The sequence below is a fragment of the Arabidopsis lyrata genome (assembly GCF_000004255.2).
Source record: "Arabidopsis lyrata subsp. lyrata unplaced genomic scaffold ARALYscaffold_5, whole genome shotgun sequence".
NCBI lineage: Eukaryota > Viridiplantae > Streptophyta > Magnoliopsida > Brassicales > Brassicaceae > Arabidopsis > Arabidopsis lyrata.
The window spans coordinates 10,236,882-10,254,410 of NW_003302551.1; the positions used below are offsets into that span (position 1 = coordinate 10,236,882).

The window sequence follows — 17,529 nt, forward strand, 5'->3', positions numbered from 1 at the left end:
GAATTAAATGTTGTTTTGGTTTCAATTCATAACCCATAATTTTTACATGATCTATACCGAAATTTATCACTTCCGAGCTGAACAAAACCGTAGTTCAAATTTAGTTATTTTGGTTAGATTTTTCTTAATCGAATAAACCGAATTTCCGAACTGACCCGGACCGAAGTAATAAAAACCGGTTTGCAGATATGACCAATTATCCGGTTAAGGTTCATCTATACTATTAATTGGGAAGCATTCCCTGAAAAATAACCTTAAAAAGTGTAAAAAATTACAAGGGAATGCCATTAGGATTTTTTCATTCTACGAATAAATAAAAGATTGCGTCCAAGGTTAAACTCGACAATTTAAATATATAAAAAAACGCGGATCCTGGGCATTTTGTTCGGATAAACACGCGGACCGTATGCTATTGGGGCGGGCTACCACGCGGATCTTGGGCTTCAAATACAGTCCGAGACGCGGATCCTGGAGTCGATCCGTTGGAGTGTTGATTAATGTTGGGATACCAATTATTGCCAATTATTGCACTCCGAGATTTACTACTGTATCTGTTACATAAATAAATTGCCAAAAATTTTAGATATGATTTAAAGAGATTACTATAATCTGTATAACTAACGAATCTAATTACTTGCGATTACTAATCATTGAAGACGTATACAAATAAATAAATAACCAAATATTCGCACGAATGTTTTTAAGAAAGATGCCAAAGAAATCAGAAAATAAAAGGAACACATCCTATTTTGTAGTAACTGTTTTCAATAAGAACTAATCTCAGTTATTATATTTCCCAAATTTAATAATAACAAAAATATTCGAATCCTATCAAATCGAGCATATACGAATAAAGTTTGTTTTAAATTCTGATACGCAAATATATTTTCATGCATTCAAAGGTGAACCCTAAAAACTATAGCCGTATCTGTTAGTAGTATATATACAACTACTATTTTCTTCCACTCACTAATCTTAAACTTTTCGTAATCTTTTGCTCTTTTGTTTTTCTAACTTAGACAGGTTTGTGCTCAAGTCAATTGAAAAATAATCGACAAGAATTTGGTTTATGATATACAAGTGTTTTCTAAATTTACAGATTGAAGATCCAGAGGCATTGGCAGATGCTATCAAGACAAAAACTTAGTTGGAAGGATTTTTCAATCAGTTATTCATATTGAAAAGGATAACACATCTACAGTGGGCATGCTACCTAAGGTTTCTAATTAGGTATGCTTAAGAAAGCGTTGAATATTTGTGTGTTTATCATTAACCATTGTCTTTATCATTTGATTCTATTGTATTTTGTCTAATTGAAGGTAAACTAATTATGTTAAGCTGTTTTATGAAAATTTTCCATATAGATTGACGGTGCTATTCATAGATAAAGAAGAAAACCCTCGAAAATAGGACAATGAAAGCTGGAAATGTTTCAGATCCTGTATGAGTTATCTTTAGGCGAAGTTATGGTTTGAGCCATCAATAATCTTAATCTAACCAGATAATTATAAAGAACCTGAACTTTTCAATGCCATGGGAAGTCTCTTTTTCATTTCATAGTATTGAAGACTAAATATAAGAGAATGTTAAGGAAGACCTACTCCCATAATTTTTTGTTTCTTTCTATGATTTTAAATTAGTTTTGACTATTCACCGTCTTTCATATTCTCATTCATCAACACCAACAACAACAAAATAAAAAATCATAACGAGAGAACACTTACATGATTGATATTGGCGAAGTGAATGAATAGTTTACTTAATAATTCCTTTACTCTTTCACAACTCTTCTAATTGAACCTAAAAACCAAGGCCATAACTCGGATCAGGACCTGACATAGAAAACAACTAATAGTTATCTCATAGATTAATTAGTCTAAAATCAAAGAAAATTTTCATAAGAAAAAAAATCAATGACGAATAACATGTAGAGCCTCTAAATAATTGGGAAAAGGTGATTCTAAGAAACAAAGGACATCGAATTCAATACAAGCAAGAATAAGATTTTTGTGAGATCATTGGACTTATATAATGTTGATAAACATATATAGATACACACTTACCTTGGCCATATGATGGAAAGTGAAGAAGCGAGAAAATGCCTTGGAAAAAGAATCATAATTCACTTAATTCCCGAGATCGCCACAACAGTGGAACATAAATTTGTAAAAATTCTACATTAACAAAACAGTAAAAACATCAAAAGCCCCAACAAGGAAAGCTTTCAGATATCATATTTTAGTGAAATCCAAACACCAAATGTCCAAATCCAAAGAGCAAAGCTTTAAGTGTAAAACATATGATCCCTAATTTGTAGAATTTATAATCACAGTATCAATCATACCGGGAAACTTCTACCTTAAGAACAACATAAATCCCTAAAATCAAAGCTGATGAATGTCTAAAACCCTAATTTAAACCGGAATCTCAAATTCGCAAAACGCTGTGAATTCAATAATATTCTAGATTCTCAACCCAAATAACTGAGGATACCAGACCAAAAGGCTGAGGATAGACCATGGGTCCGGGAATGGGTGCTACAAGCACCGTCGAAGAGGATGAAGAAAAAAAAAACTACAACTGCGAGACTGTGAAAACAAAATTTAGATATAAAATTGACAATAATTACCCGTAGAAGATCCAGATTCTTGACAATCCTAGGCGAAGATCTCTATTCAAACAGAAAATTTCAAAAGATTGGAAATTGAATCGACATATAAAAAAAAATAGTTAAAAGTATAAATTTGATTCAATAATAAACTTACACAGAGTATAACCGGAGACAAAATCGCTGAATTATATGAGAATTTCGCCATTGATGATTTGATCGACCGATGTTCTTAATTTTTTTTGGTGGGCGACCGAAGTTCTTAATTGTATTCGGTGGGTTTTCTTCTTTTGAGATAAGACAACGATTGTTCTAAAAACAATTATATGTCCAAATGAAGAAAGAACAAAATTCCTTAATATTAAATACAAAACACAAAGGAAAATAGAAAATGTATTTCGGCCCATCATCAACATGTATTTCAGCCCAAAAAACAATTATTCGGTTTAAGTTATGGGCCATTTAATTAAACTTTTGGTAAACATTTGGTAGAGAGGTTTTCTGAAATACCAAATATTAATTTATAAACAATAATGTTGCATTACCAAAAATTAATTTTAAACATTTTAGAATTACATATTCTTTCAAAATTTTACATTTCTATTATAACTATTACACACCTGACTTCGGTATCTGTTAAAATTATTTAGTATGCACCAAAACCAAACTATTTATTTAAATAAAACACTTAAAAATGATAAAAACAAAAAAAAAATTAATAACTAAAATTTCTATTCAAAATTTATAACTAATCAAACAGAAAATAAGCGTGTTTAACAAAGTTTTTTTAAACATAAAACAAAAATATTGTATGTAAAATATCCTATTATATAATTCACTAACAAAAAAAAAATGTTGATTAAAACTTTCTGCAAACACTATTATTTGTACATTGCACCCCACACGTATGTAACTATTCAAACAGAAAAAACAATTGTGTAACAAAATTTATTTAAAATACAGAATATAATTTTGCAATTAATTTATAATATTTTGATATCTATACTATAATCTAATTCACTACAAAAACAGAAAACAATTTCTTAAGTACTACTTTTAATAAAAATTGATTCTAAATTTTATACAACATATATCTTAAAATATGAAATCCCGCACGAACGTGCCAGTCTGGATCTAGTTATTTGATTAACGTTGTTCGTTGATTTTAGAGAAAATCAATCAATCACTAAAATTAGTCGTTAAACAAAGCTTGCGAAGAAGAAGAAAATGGCGGATTTGATTTTGAGTTCCTCTGCACAATCCTCTCTCCTTCACGTCAGACCCAATCTCTTCCTACTCAATACCTCCACTGCTTCACCGATCCGAAGTGTCAGATTCCAAAATCCCAACGGTTTTCATCCTCTCGCGTTCGCATCTGGTCACCGACGACTTCCTCTCGGTGCAGTAGTTCCCTCTGATTCGACTAAGACGATCACCGGTACTATTACCGCTAATTGCGTTGATTCAGGTGTAAAAGCTGTTGAAGTCGAGCCTACGATCGATTACGGAGGTGGTGGTGGTGGTGGAATTGGAGGTGATAAATTTGGCGGCGGTGGTGGAGGCGGCGATGGAAATGACGACGGAGAAGATGGTGATAAGGAAGAGAGTGACGGGAAAAAAGGCACGCCTCTGTCTATGTCGCAGAAATTGACTCTTGGTTACGCTTTTCTCGTTGGAGGTGAGATTCAATTTTACCATTTATTGAACTCTAGGGTTTATACTTGATTCTTCATTGTGGAATTCCTTTTTGTCTGAGGATTTAGAACTTAGATATGAAGCTTAGACTATCGATTTTCTTGTCGTAGGTGAGATTCAATTTTGTCAATTTGATGAACTTTTAGGGTTTAGGGGTTTACCTGCTTCTCCATTTAGACTTGATTTTTGAGATTGTGAATTTGAAGATCCAACGTGATGTGTTAGGGCTAGCAAAATCATCACAGTTCTTTATCTTGAGAATAAGAATATGGTTTTAGGAGAATCCAATTTTTTAAGAAATTGATTTTATCTTGCGGATTTGTAGATACTTAGAAATATATCCACACTCATTAGAAAATGGGAGAAGAAAAAGGTTCATAGAACCGCACCACATGTTTTGAGGATTAATTACTATTGCATATTTGCTAGAGATGGATTTTGATGGGACTTGAACTTGAATTCAGCAAAACTTGATGGTATAAGAAAGGTTTCTGGAACTGACAGTCATAGCTTTAGGTTCGAAATTGAAAGGTTCATTGTCCTTTGTTAATTCCTTTAAGATTCTTTTTATGAGGTGATGTTACTAATGTGATTCAGATCGCTATGAGTTTCACAATCCAGATTAGGTCAGTCTGTATCTGTGTATGCTTATTAGGTGAAGTTATTTCTCATTTTATTATGGACTCACAGAGATACTAAAACGTATTTTAAGAACACTGATCTTATGCTTGCCTAGAAAGTGATACTCAAATGCTCATGAACTGTGTTACATGGTTTTGATGCAGTTGGTGGGCTGATGGGTTATCTGAAGAGCGGTAGCCAGAAATCGCTGCTTGCAGGTGGACTGTCAGCTGCTGTTCTGCTGTATGTCTTCAGCCAGCTCCCAACAAAACCTGTTCTTGCATCAACCGTTGGCGTAGGTAAGGAAAAGAGATTGTCAATAGCAGAGTAGTTTGAAAAAGAGTGAAAAGTTGGACCCTTGAACGGTGATGATACTTGATTTTTTAATGCCTGATGATATAGCTGCCTTAACTTAACACCTGCATTGTTTGTGTATGTTAAAAAAGTGATGGCGGGTGCATTAACGTACGTGATGGGAACCAGATACATGGGATCGAAGAAGATATTTCCTGCTGGAGTCGTGTCGATCATGTCTTTCATTATGACCGGAGGATACATACACGGTATCATGCGTAGCCTTCACTAAGCAGCAGCAAACACTCTCGAGTCTGTTACAAAAGTGTCTGTCTCTGACCTTTTTCTTTCTTTGTGTGTTTCACGGTGTAAAGCAGCTTCGCTACTTTGTGTTTTGTATGAACCATAAGGAAACTACCAAAACGTTCCAGAGAAGTACTTTTGAAATATCTTATGGATTTAGCTCTGTGGTCAGAATCTAAAAACTCAAATTATTCCCGAAAATCTTCAAAATCGTGGAACCAAACTACAAAATCTATCACCAAATTTAAAGAGTAATACAAAAAAAAAAAACATTAAATTTTCTGACTTAACGTTTGCTTCTTCTTCTTCACACAAAACTGTACGGAAGAAAAAGAATAATGGAGTTTGGATTAGCCACTTCGAGTTTTCTGGGTACGCAAATAATTCCGGCGACTCTGTTTTGCAGACGAGCTCGAGCTGTCTCTCTCACCGTGACTGCGAGTGGAAGTTACAATCGCAGTAGAAACGATAAGGTTTACACGAGGCTTGATTCTTGTCTAGTGATTCCTCCTCCTCCTAGATTCAAGAAACCGCGTGCTATTGTTAAGTTCTTGGGAGGTGCCTTCGTCGGAGCTGTACCTGAACTCACTTACAGGTACTTTGATTCTTCGAGTACATCAAATTTCACATAGCCTTGATGATGATTCTGGGTTTTATCTGTTAATGGAACTTGGACGAGTTTAATAATTATTACCCTGCTTAGGATCAATTTAGTTTTTGTAACTGTAGATATTACTCTCTATAATTCCATGGATTTGCTGAGTTTTGGATAGATGAAGTTATATGAGAAATGGTCTTGACTTTGACAGTATAAGTGGCTTCACTTGATTTGATTTTGATCACTTCACTGTGGTTTTGTATCCAATGCATCTAGCACTATACCATTGAAGCCAATATGATTGCAGATCAAATTGCTATGGTTATATTTAAGTTCATGCAATTTGGTCATAAATCAAAGAAAGAATCTATCATTGTAGAACGTTTTGTTATCTATAGACTTTATTAAAGACCACATCTGCTAGTCTAGGAATTAGGAGATTGGGTATTTCTTCATGGTCTCATCTTTCTAGTCACTGAAAATGCTCCCTTGGCTCAATTTTTTGCTATATGAATCGCTTTTTCCCGTCTAAGTAGGGGGATGTCCACTGGAATTGTAAGTTTTTTTCCTTTCAAGTAATTGGATAATTGCATGCCATAGTTTCATACCTCCATAGAATGATTGATTCTGAAACTCAAAAGATGTTGCTTTGTGTCTGTGTGCTTTTTAGTTACCTCAAGGAGCTACTGGCAAAGGAAGGGTATTTAATAGTATCAGTGCCGTACAATGTTACGTTTGATCATGAACAAGCTGCTAAGCAGGTTTATGAGAGGTTTAATTCTTGCTTGGACAAGATTGTCTCATCTGGAATTCCAAATACAAATTTGAAGCCTGAAGATCTAGCTGACCTTCCTCTTTTCTCAGTTGGTCACAGGTCGGAAACTTTTCACTTCTCCCCTCAACCTTATGAATTCTCTATGTCGTGAATGCTGACTATCAACTTTTCTACTTTTATACAGTAATGGTGCGCTGCTCCAAGTTTTGACCGGAAGTTATTTTGCTGAGAAGATACCAAAGGTTAGGTTACTTGTGAGATAAAATGTAAATATCTGTAAAAATCAGCAAGATTAGATTACCAATATGTGTATTATTTCTGGACAAGAATTCTAGAGTGATACATAACCTTTTCTTTGTCTTAATTCTAAGCAAGTGTGACAAAGATATAATCTCTTTTGTGAAAGGTTAATGCCATCATTTCATTCAACAATAAATCAGCGACAGAGGCAGTTCCATATTTTGAGCAGGTAATATCATCATTGGTTATGATTAGCCTCCTAAGCTTTGCTTGGTTTAGAATGTATTAGTGATATTCTCTTGTCATCGTTCTCTTATGTTGTCCTATCTTAACCTTCATTATATGACTCCAATAGAGATCACAGGGTATACTTGATGTTAGCAACCTATAGCTTATCCACCTTATATATCAGAATCTAGGCTACAAAATAGTAGCTCAACAAGATTGATTGATGTTCGGAATTTTGTTGCTATCTAATGCTTCTTGAGTTGAATTGATTTTCTAATAATATGATAGCCAATCTGATCCTGTAGTTTTCAAATGGATGAACAGAACAAATGAGACTGTGATTTTTGTATCTAAGATTGTCTATATTCCTCTGCAGCTTGGTCCTCTCATCCAGCAGATGCTGCCAATCGTGGAAGCTTCTCCAGTATATGAAATGGCTCGAAATGCTTCAGGTGATACTACTTAAGCAACAAATTCTAATGCAGATATTCTCTCAATTAATCTATTTATTAGTGCGTACTAGGAGAAACAATGTTTTCAGTCTTTTTTCCATTGAATCTTAGCTAATAAAAAGAGAACTTCTATAGTTAGTGTTCTTATTGTCCCGTTTCATCGATTTCTAACCCTTTTCAACTTGCATAGTACGTCCTAGTTGAGACATTTATAATTCTTGAGAATCAAAAGTAGCTAATATCTTTGCACTTGTTCTCACTTACAGGTGATGTTTTGAAACTCTTACTTGACACAGCTGGGACAACGATTCTAAATAACGATCAAGAAGCTCTTAAGTCATTTACTAAATTGGTGGATCAATTGCCCTCAGTGTTTGGTGAGGTATTTCTTCAGTAAGGGACTTCTTGACTTCGTATCGAAGATTGAGCTTTTGTAGTTCCCTTGTAATTGGCCAAGCCTTAAAAACAATTGAACTTCTCGTTCTTTGTTTCGTTGTTCTATGCAGGTAGGACAAGGAGTGTCGGAATTCAGACCGTCACCACTTGAGAATCGCAATTGCTTCAAGTGCTCCTACAGCGTTCCACACACTTTACTGGTAATGCACACACAAGTTCATTTACATTTATACTAGATTTGAACCCGCGGTACACCGCGGGGCTATAATTTTTTAAAAAAAAAATCTAAATATAATTAGTTTTGTTTATTAATAGAGAGTATAGTATAATATTTCGACCTATTTTATAAATGTACCATCAATATATCTATATTAATAGTTTTGAGTATATTAATTGTGTTTTAGGTTTAATGCTATATCTATATATACACTTAAACGACATTTGGCTTTCTTCTTCTTCTTGCCTCAGTTTAGGAGAAAGATTTTTTTTGCGGTACACCGCGGGGCTTTATTTTTTAAAAAAGATTTTTCTTCCTTAAACTTCCAAATCTAGATTTTACTCTGCGGTACACCGCGGGTCGATTTTTTTATAACTAAAAAATTAGTTTGCAAAATTTTAAGTTGTATTTGTTTTGTTAATATTGTTTATTTTGTTTAGTGTTTCTGATTTTATAATTAAATTTTTATTTTTAATTCTAGGATTTCATCCATAGTATATTGTTTAATACTAATATTGATCTAAACCCGTTGCACCATATAACCCCGTCCCGAGTGATGTAAACATCATTTGTTATTTTTTTTGAATAATATTTTTATCCACTACGGGTCGCAGGTTCATGCGGATAAGCCCGTAGAGAGTTGCGGGTTTGCGGGTCGACCCGCCAAAAGAAGTAGAAGTAGAAGTAGAAGAAATTGTAGTATATGAAGTAGAAAATATCTCTAAAAAATAATTTTCATTATATGAAAAAAAAAAGTAGAAGAAATTGTAGTATCAACATTCCCGATTTTTACATCACTCGTTACAATTAATTTTTTTTTTGCAGATAAAAATCAGATGTTAACTAAGTCGAGATTTTTAAAAAGATTGTGTAGATAAAAAATAATTTTCATTATATGAAAAAAGAAGTAGAAGAAATTGTAGTATCAACATTCCCGATTTTTACATCACTCGTTACAATTAATTTTTTTTTTGCAGATAAAAATCAGATGTTAACTAAGTCGAGATTTTTAAAAAGATTGTGTAGATAAAAAATAATTTTCATTATATGAAAAAAGAAGTAGAAGAAATTGTAGTATCAACATTTCCGATTTTTACATCACTCGTTACAATTAATTTTTTTTTTGCAGATAAAAATCACATGTTAACTAAGTCGAGATTTTTAAAAAGATTGTGTAGAGATTTTTGATAAATTGTTGAGAACATATTTGATTTCAAAATCTTTACTTAAAAAGATAAGGAAATATTTTGTAGAGACTTTTGCTAAATATATGAGAAATGAATTTCATTTAAAAAATTTTACTTAAATAAAACAAATCTAAATAATTAATCTAAATAATTAATGCTAATGGTATGCCATTGTAAATACTTCTCAACTTCAGGATTTATTTGCTAATTGTGATCCAAAAATGTATATATAGATGAGCTTGACGGTTCAAAGAGTGAACCAACTGCTAAGCATACTGTCATATCTATCCGCATTGATCTCGAGTATAGATTATTAGACTCGACAATATGTGTACGGTTATACATTTCTGAGATGATTTCTTGGACATAGAGACTGTTTGTTTACTCATTACTAATCCATATTGGTTGAGATAAGAAGCATAGAAGTGAACAGTCTCTGTCTGATTAGAACCAGCAATACACATATTTGATCTTTGTCTGCTGCAACATTTGTGGTAGGTACAATTCAACTCTGATGCAATCGACGAGACCGATTTGCTCGAAGAAACCCTTAGGCCTCGGATAGAATCTATTGGTGGTACACTTGAAAAGGTTCGGCTGAATGGAAACCATCTCACACCTTGCATACAGGTAATTAACCAAGCAACCCTAGAGCTAATAGTTCTGCAGTTAACAACTTTGCTCAGTCATTTATGCATCCTGTTAATTGAACTTGATTATGTGTCTCCAGGACCCAAAGTGGCAAATTGGGTCTGTGTACACGCCAGCAGACGCTGTGGCCCAGGCGCTAAAGACCATTCCTCTTAGCGAAACTCGAGTTCTTTCCAGGACGATCGTTGACTGGTTTAGACGGTTTGAGGATTAGCCTATCTCATGTATTGTTGAAGCAATGTAAGGATGAGATATAAATTGACGAACAAGACCAGCCTTAATCATCCTCCGGTCATACATCCTTGTCTGAACCAAAAAAATAAATGGTAACATGTGTGTATACATGTATATACATGGGTGACGCGTTACAAATATGATTTATTGAATTTGGGTTTTATTGAAATAGTTTGCACATCTAAAGCTATGTCACTCTATCTGTGTCACTCTCTATCTCTTCCAAAAGAACCATATGGCATAGATACTTGTGGATACAATCTTATTTTGGATGCAAACCTGATTTTACAATGAGCTACTCCTTGATTCCTCTATCTTTTTTTTTGGTAGATTTTGCGAGTACCTGACATACTCTGCTAGAATTTGGCAGACTTTACAGATATTTCATACTTGACAAACTCTGCAGAATAATAGGCAGAATTCTGCAGATATTTGGCAGACTCTGCAAGCATTTGGCGGATTCTATGATAATTTGGGCAATTTTGCGAACATTTGGCAGATTATGCGAGCATTTGGCAGACTTTACGGGTATTTAGCTGATTTTGCGAGCATCTGAAAGACACTGTGAGCATTTAACAGACACTTCGAATATCTGATAGACTCTATATATATTCATAAAATTGTTTATAGATTTTTGTTCTGTATGATATTTAAATCTTTTAGGTAAAAAAATTTTTTTAAAAAAATCAATACAATAAAAACAATAGAAGTCTCTCCAGCGATGACACATCAGTTTTTTGGGCTGTTCTGGGAGCGACACATCCTTAAAATTTTAATCCAATCAAAACATTTCAATTAATACACATCATCTCTCCAGCTTGCCACATCAGCATTTTATTTATAAAAAAAAACTAATTCTTTAAAAAAGACAACCAATCAAATTAAAATAAATAATACACGCAATTATTTTAAAATTTAGGATAATGCCACATAGATTTCTCATTTGTTTTGTAATTCAATATTAAAAAAAAAAAGAATATATTTTTAAAAAGTTGTGTGACATCAAATAGGTTTTAGAGAACAACATGCATGAAGTGAATTTAACAAGTGGTTTACGCCGCATGTAGTTTTTGTAAATTAATTTTGTTTTAATATAAATATTTATTGTAAAAAAGTAAAAGTTTTTTCAGATTTTGTATTTTACATTTGCTCGTATTTTAATTTTTTTTTTTAATATTTCATATATGCATATATTAATAAATAATTTTATATCTTATTTTTAAAGAAATATACGATATAGTTCATCTTTGTAGTTGTTTGTTTTTGTTTTATGTTGTTAGTATGTTTAAATTTTTACAATTGTTAGATTGTTTTAATATTGTGATATATGTAAATACTTTTCAGCGATTATTATACTTCAAATACCTTAGATTCTTTCTGTTAAAATTATTTGTGGTACACAAGCATAATTTGAATCATACTTTAATATTTAATATGTTTTTTTAATTATTTTTAAATGATTTTTTATTATTATATCACAATAATTAGTTATGCTGATTTTGTTTTATGTATTTTTGTTCGTCAAAATCCGAACACTATGAACAATTTTTAACTTTAAAATAATTTAACTTTTGAATTAGATCGGATCAATATTATTAGGGATAGATATTTTAACCGAACTGAACCAAACCAACCAAAGTCAAACCAAACCATAACTTACATACAAACAATAACCAATAACCCAATGTGTTTATTTATTTAACTAATTAAAATTATTAAATAATATTGTAAATAGTAATACTAACTAGATTTTAACCCGCGGTACACCGCGGGATGATTTAATTTTAAAGTTAGTATAAAAATATTTTGTAAATTGTATCTCCTTATAACATATTTATTTATATTATAGTTTACAATTGTTATTAAGTAACGGTATACCTCGAGTCCACGAGATAATTATTAATAAACTGAGGATTTAACCCGTATTAAAGCGGTATATAAATATTGATTCAAATTCGTCCGCCATATAAATCATTTCCGAAATATAACCCGTTCCGTAATTTCTTAACCCGACCTGTGATTTGTATTAAAAAAAATAAGGATTAAATCCGTATTGAAGCGGCGGATTAATGATATTTTAATATTTTTATTATTGTTGATTCAAAAACCCGTCCCGCCAAAAAACTCATTTATTTTATTAACGTTCTAATTTATGATATGATTCTGAATCATTGTCTAAATATTTTAATCGATGTAGAACGTTGAACACACATTTACGTCAATTAGATAATATATGTCCGTTTTTAAAATTTCGAATCATAGTATATGCAGAAAAAAAAATTGATTTTTTTTTTTACTTTATGTATTATATGATGATTCAAAACAGTTAAAAACAAATCAAACAAAGATGATAGGAGAATCATAATTATAAATCTTAATCAAATCTTCTAAAAATCTAAATTATTAAATATGGATATCCGGTGTATGAGTTGGTTTAAATATAACCCGACCCAACAAATTTTTTGTGAAGGAATTTTTAAAATGGGTCGGATATCCGATATACCCGAAAGCATTTTTACCCACCCGTCACAAAAAGTGCTGCGATTATACTAGTATAGATATTGGATTGTCTAAAGAAGAAGGTAAGAAGATCGTTTAGAAGTTGAAAGCTCTTGATGCAAAAGCTGTTTAGGAGTGAAATCATCAAGTTGTTTTAAAGTATGTGTTACTTTAAAGCTTCAAATTTTCTTCTCCCATCTAAAAGCACAAGATACAAGCTGATTAAAGGGTTTCGTAAAGTCATACGTTACACTTACTCTCTCTCATTGCTAAATAGAGTTTTAGAGATGAATCTTTGCTACTTCAAGATGGATGTCATCGGTTAGGTTTGTAATATTTCTCTTTTTTACTTCAATGCCTTATGATTCTTTACTCCTAAGAGTATACGATTGCTAAATTGGTTTATATAGTAGAAATTCACAGCAGTAAAGAATTGGTTTACTTTAATCTTTTTGATTTTAATATTAGAAATTCACAGCAGTAAAGAACCTTACACTTTTTAGGATTATAACCTCACATTTGCTATGTTCTATGATCTTGTCTTGTTACTTAAGATGTATGGTCAAACCCAAATCTCTATGTTTCTCTTATACCCGTATCTAGCTTCACTTGATCATCTGCCCGTATTCACAGTTAGTTCATGTTCAAAAATAAAATCCACAAAAGAGAAATGGTCAAATTAGTCTATGTTGTAACCATAGAGGTGTGTAGCAAGTGAAATTTGCAATTGCAATTTGACTTATCTTAGATCCATGTTCTTTTTGTTGTCTGTAAATTTTGATGGAAATGTCACAAATGTTATTGATTAATTAGTTATTCTTGGTGATCTCTTTTGTAAGAGTATATAATTCAGCATAACAATAAGTTGAGAATTAACTATGTATTTGTGGTTTATGTTTTGAATGAAGGTGATCTCACGCCGGCTCAAACGCTTGATCTACTATGTTCTTGGAACACTTAATGGTAAAATATAAGTTTAGTAAAAAGACAAAGAGAAAGATGAGATTCCAAGGCTCCTTTCAAATGCTAAGAACCATGTGATCATAATTCTGTAACTGTTTATCTTTGAATATTCTAATTTTAAGTCACAAGCCAAGTTATATTAACCAATGTTTATGAACTGTTTAGCCTATTCATTTAAAAAAAAAAACCATAACAAAGCATGGTCCATCTTTTTCGATTTCTATATTTTCATGTAATTTTTGTAACTTGTGTTCAATTAACTTTATCTAATAAGTTTCATCGAAGTTATGTATTCGCATATAAAAAACATGTATGAATTTAAATCCTAACTGTTATGATGTTTCTAGATTGATATATATCTCTCGTGGTCGACAGACTGACTGATTCTAATAATAAAGTCAATGTAACTTTATTATTCTTGCGTGTTCTTTATGTTATCTTATGCCCTGAAATTATGTGGATAACGCGTTGTTTATATTTCTCATGCCAGAACAAAGATGAAAGACATGTTGTCAAGCTCTTAGACAAGTAAACAGATTTATAATCATACTGTAAACATATCCTCTTTTTTTTTTTTTTGTTGCAATTATATTGCTTTGGTTTGGATAAAACAATAAAAAAAATTCAAAAAAGTATCCCGCAGCGTAGCACGGGTTTCGACCTAGTCTAACTAAAAATAGTTAATCAAATAAAATACTATATTTGATAATAGTCTTTTGGTAAAACACTTATTACTTAAAAAAACATAATTTTAGTATTATAGAAAAACTTAAATCTAGAATATGTAATTTGAGCAATAAAATTTTGATGAGGTTTATAATAACAATTTCTTAAAACAAATGGATGATCTTAAGTAAAAAAATTTAAAAAATCCACTTGATGTGACACGCTTAGGGTGTAAGAAAAACGTCGTCAAGAACTTCCATAATTAATGCAAGATATTTCGGTCTTTTTAGACAATTGCATGAAATTTGATTTGCAGAGATTAGAGAAGCACACCTTAGACTATAGATCTCGCATTAAACAAAACTTGGGTATAATAAAGAGATTAGAGAAGTCCCTAACGGGGATCACATAAATCTTGTCATAGTGTTATTTTGTTCTTAACCATATAATTAAGAAATTGTATTTAAACAATATGTAATCTTCAAGGATGTTCTAGGAGTGCTAGGAGTGCTAGGGGTGCTAGGGGGTTAAGACAAGGATGTTCTCTATCTCCCTACATATTTGTACTTTGTATGAATGTGTTGTCAAAAATGCTTGATAAGGCGGCAGCGGACAGAAATATAGGATACCATCCTCGATGCAAGAACATGAACCTCACACATTTATGTTTTGCAGATGACATTTTGGTTTTTACTGACGGGAACTCACGGTCAGTTGCGGGTATACTGCGGGTTTTTGATCAATTTGCCGCTCTCTCTGGACTAAAAATAAGCCTCGAAAAATCAACAATGTTTATGGCCGGTTTAACTCCGGAGCAGCGTGACAATATTCTTCAACAGTTCCCCTTTGAAGAAGGCTCACTTCCGGTCAGATATCTTGGTCTTCCATTGCTCACGAGAAGCATGACGCGGGCTGATTACCTTCCTCTGCTGGAAAAAATCAGAACACGCATTACTTCATGGACTGCTCGATTTTTATCATTTGCGGGTCGTCTCCAATTGATTAAATCTGTCCTTTCGGGTCTTACAAACTTCTGGTTATCGATTTTTCGCTTGCCAAGTAAGTGTATCTCAGAACTAGAAAGTCTATTTTCTGCATTTCTATGGTCAGGTCCGGATTTAAACCCGAGAAAGGCAAAGATAGCTTGGAAGGATGTTTGCAAACCAAAACAAGAGGAAGGGCTGGGGTTAAGACTACTCTCGGAAACAAACAATGTGACTATTTTGAAGCTAATATGGCGTCTTGTTTCGGCTGGGGACTCACTTTGGGTTCAATGGGTTCGGAAAAATCTACTTCGGAATCGTTCGCTGTGGTCTATCCGTGGTAACACTAGTTCAGGATCGTGGATGTGGAGAAAATTTTTAAAATACAGAGACAAGGCTAAACCTCTTCACAAAATGGAAGTAAAATCTGGAAAGGAGACCTCATTTTGGTATGATTCTTGGTGTTCTCTCGGGAATTTATTTGATATACTTGGCACACGTGGGAGTATTGACTTGGGAATTGCCTCTAGCTGCTCTGTTGCCGATGCTCTAACTTCTCGCCGCCGTCGAAGACATAGAACTGCAGTTTTAAATCAGATCGAGGATGAACTTGAATCACTCCGAGTCAGACCTCATCAAACCGGCAACGACATTCCACTATGGCAAAGGAAAAACAACTCTTATAAGTGTAAGTTTTCTTCCCAAGACACTTGGCACTTAATTCGACATGCAAATCCAGTTTGTAACTGGTACAAGGGGGTTTGGTTCACCAACTCGACTCCTAAGTACTCTTTTATTACTTGGCTTGCTACTCAAAATCGTCTCACAACGGGGGATAGACTGCTGAGATGGAATGCTGGTGCAAGTGGTAGTTGTGTTTTATGTGGTGAGGGAGTAGAGTCAAGGGATCACTTGTTCTTCTCTTGCTCTTACTCCTCTCAAGTTTGGTCAGCTCTAGCCCAGGGGATCCTTGGTCATAGGTTCACTACGTGTTGGAGATCTCTACTTCCTTTGATTACGGTTTCGTCTATATCACCACTACACACTTTCACATTGAGGTATGTTTTTCAACTCACCATCCATAGTCTATGGCGGGAGCGTAATGGTCGCCGTCATGGAGAGACACCAACACCTGCCCATAAGCTTACGAGAATGATCGACAAAAGTGTCCGTAATCGGTTAAGCACCATGGCATTGACAGGTGCTTACGAAGGTGGAATGCAGTTCTGGTTCCAATCTCACAATTACTAGTTTTCTCATCTAATGTTGATTTTCTCTATCAAACTTTTTTGAACATTTGGCTTTAAAAGTTGCATTCATTGTAAAACAGTTTTTTTTTTTGGGTGAATATAATTTTACATTCATACCAAAAAAAAAAAAAAATCTTCAAAAATCTAATGATCCTGAAAAAAAATGCTTTATATCTGTCAATTTCTGGTTTAAGCAACCTCCTCCTTCTCTCCTTGATTCCTCTTTTATGTATCTCTTTGGAAATCTTCCAAATCTATCTTTTGGACAATTATTTTCATATAATTCAACTTATTCATATAAATCACATGAGACACAGAGAAAAGAACCTACGCCTTCAACCGCGTCTTATTACTTGGACAAATGAGCTTCAAATAATCAAACATGAAGCCTTAAAAAACTTTAAAAAATCAAAAGCATAGATAAAAGTGAAAGAGAAATCAAAGGATGGTTTGACCAGTCGAGTCCTGGGGTTTACTATTTTCATCGAAAGTTGGGTGAGTCGTCTCAGAAACTGAAACTCCTATCTTTTCAATTACGCTAACTAACTCATCCATGGTGGGTCGTTCCTCTGGCATTTGAACCACGCACGCCATAGCAGTTTTCAGCAGTACCATTGTTTCGATGTTATGGAACCTCATCAACTCAACATCAAACACCTCGCTTGTCCG

The 17,529-nt window shown here is 33.2% G+C and overlaps 2 protein-coding genes and 1 long non-coding RNA gene across 4 annotated transcripts; 2 read left to right on the plus strand and 1 right to left on the minus strand.

The window, feature by feature from the left end:
• Window positions 1–216: 216 nt before the first annotated feature.
• LOC9311677 lies at window positions 217–2,949 on the minus strand. Of its 2 annotated transcripts, XR_002331656.1 has the most exons (5): window positions 2,766–2,949; window positions 2,630–2,671; window positions 2,064–2,174; window positions 1,725–1,832; window positions 217–551 (listed from the first exon to the last, which is right to left on the minus strand). It is a non-coding gene; the product is annotated as an uncharacterized LOC9311677 (long non-coding RNA). The 2 variants fall into 2 exon arrangements; XR_002331655.1 differs by having other exon boundaries at window positions 2,064–2,671.
• An 802-nt stretch (window positions 2,950–3,751) lies between these two features.
• On the plus strand, window positions 3,752–5,695 carry LOC9313350 (protein FATTY ACID EXPORT 2, chloroplastic). The gene is made up of 3 exons (XM_021025312.1): window positions 3,752–4,286; window positions 5,089–5,223; window positions 5,371–5,695. The coding sequence occupies exons 1-3, from the start codon at window positions 3,836–3,838 to the stop codon at window positions 5,508–5,510; spliced, it is 726 nt and encodes a 241-aa protein (XP_020880971.1). The 5' UTR covers window positions 3,752–3,835; the 3' UTR covers window positions 5,511–5,695.
• An 88-nt stretch (window positions 5,696–5,783) lies between these two features.
• Window positions 5,784–10,715, plus strand: LOC9311678. Its single transcript, XM_021025311.1, has 9 exons — window positions 5,784–6,116; window positions 6,790–6,993; window positions 7,079–7,136; window positions 7,301–7,363; window positions 7,739–7,814; window positions 8,081–8,196; window positions 8,321–8,410; window positions 10,113–10,244; window positions 10,345–10,715. The coding sequence occupies exons 1-9, from the start codon at window positions 5,860–5,862 to the stop codon at window positions 10,477–10,479; spliced, it is 1,131 nt and encodes a 376-aa protein (XP_020880970.1). The 5' UTR covers window positions 5,784–5,859; the 3' UTR covers window positions 10,480–10,715.
• Window positions 10,716–17,529: the final 6,814 nt, after the last annotated feature.

Excerpts from the sequence above, each read along its gene's own strand:
- LOC9311678 (XM_021025311.1), top strand. The coding sequence starts at position 5,860 with ATGGAGTTTGGATTAGCCACTTCGAGTTTTCTGGGTACGCAAATAATT. Across the intron at positions 7,137-7,300 it reads TTGCTGAGAAGATACCAAAG|GTTAATGCCATCATTTCATT; the intron begins GTTAGGTTACTT and ends CTTTTGTGAAAG. Across the intron at positions 8,411-10,112 it reads GCGTTCCACACACTTTACTG|GTACAATTCAACTCTGATGC; the intron begins GTAATGCACACA and ends CATTTGTGGTAG.
- LOC9313350 (XM_021025312.1), top strand. The coding sequence starts at position 3,836 with ATGGCGGATTTGATTTTGAGTTCCTCTGCACAATCCTCTCTCCTTCAC. Across the intron at positions 4,287-5,088 it reads TTACGCTTTTCTCGTTGGAG|TTGGTGGGCTGATGGGTTAT; the intron begins GTGAGATTCAAT and ends GTTTTGATGCAG. Across the intron at positions 5,224-5,370 it reads TGCATCAACCGTTGGCGTAG|TGATGGCGGGTGCATTAACG; the intron begins GTAAGGAAAAGA and ends ATGTTAAAAAAG.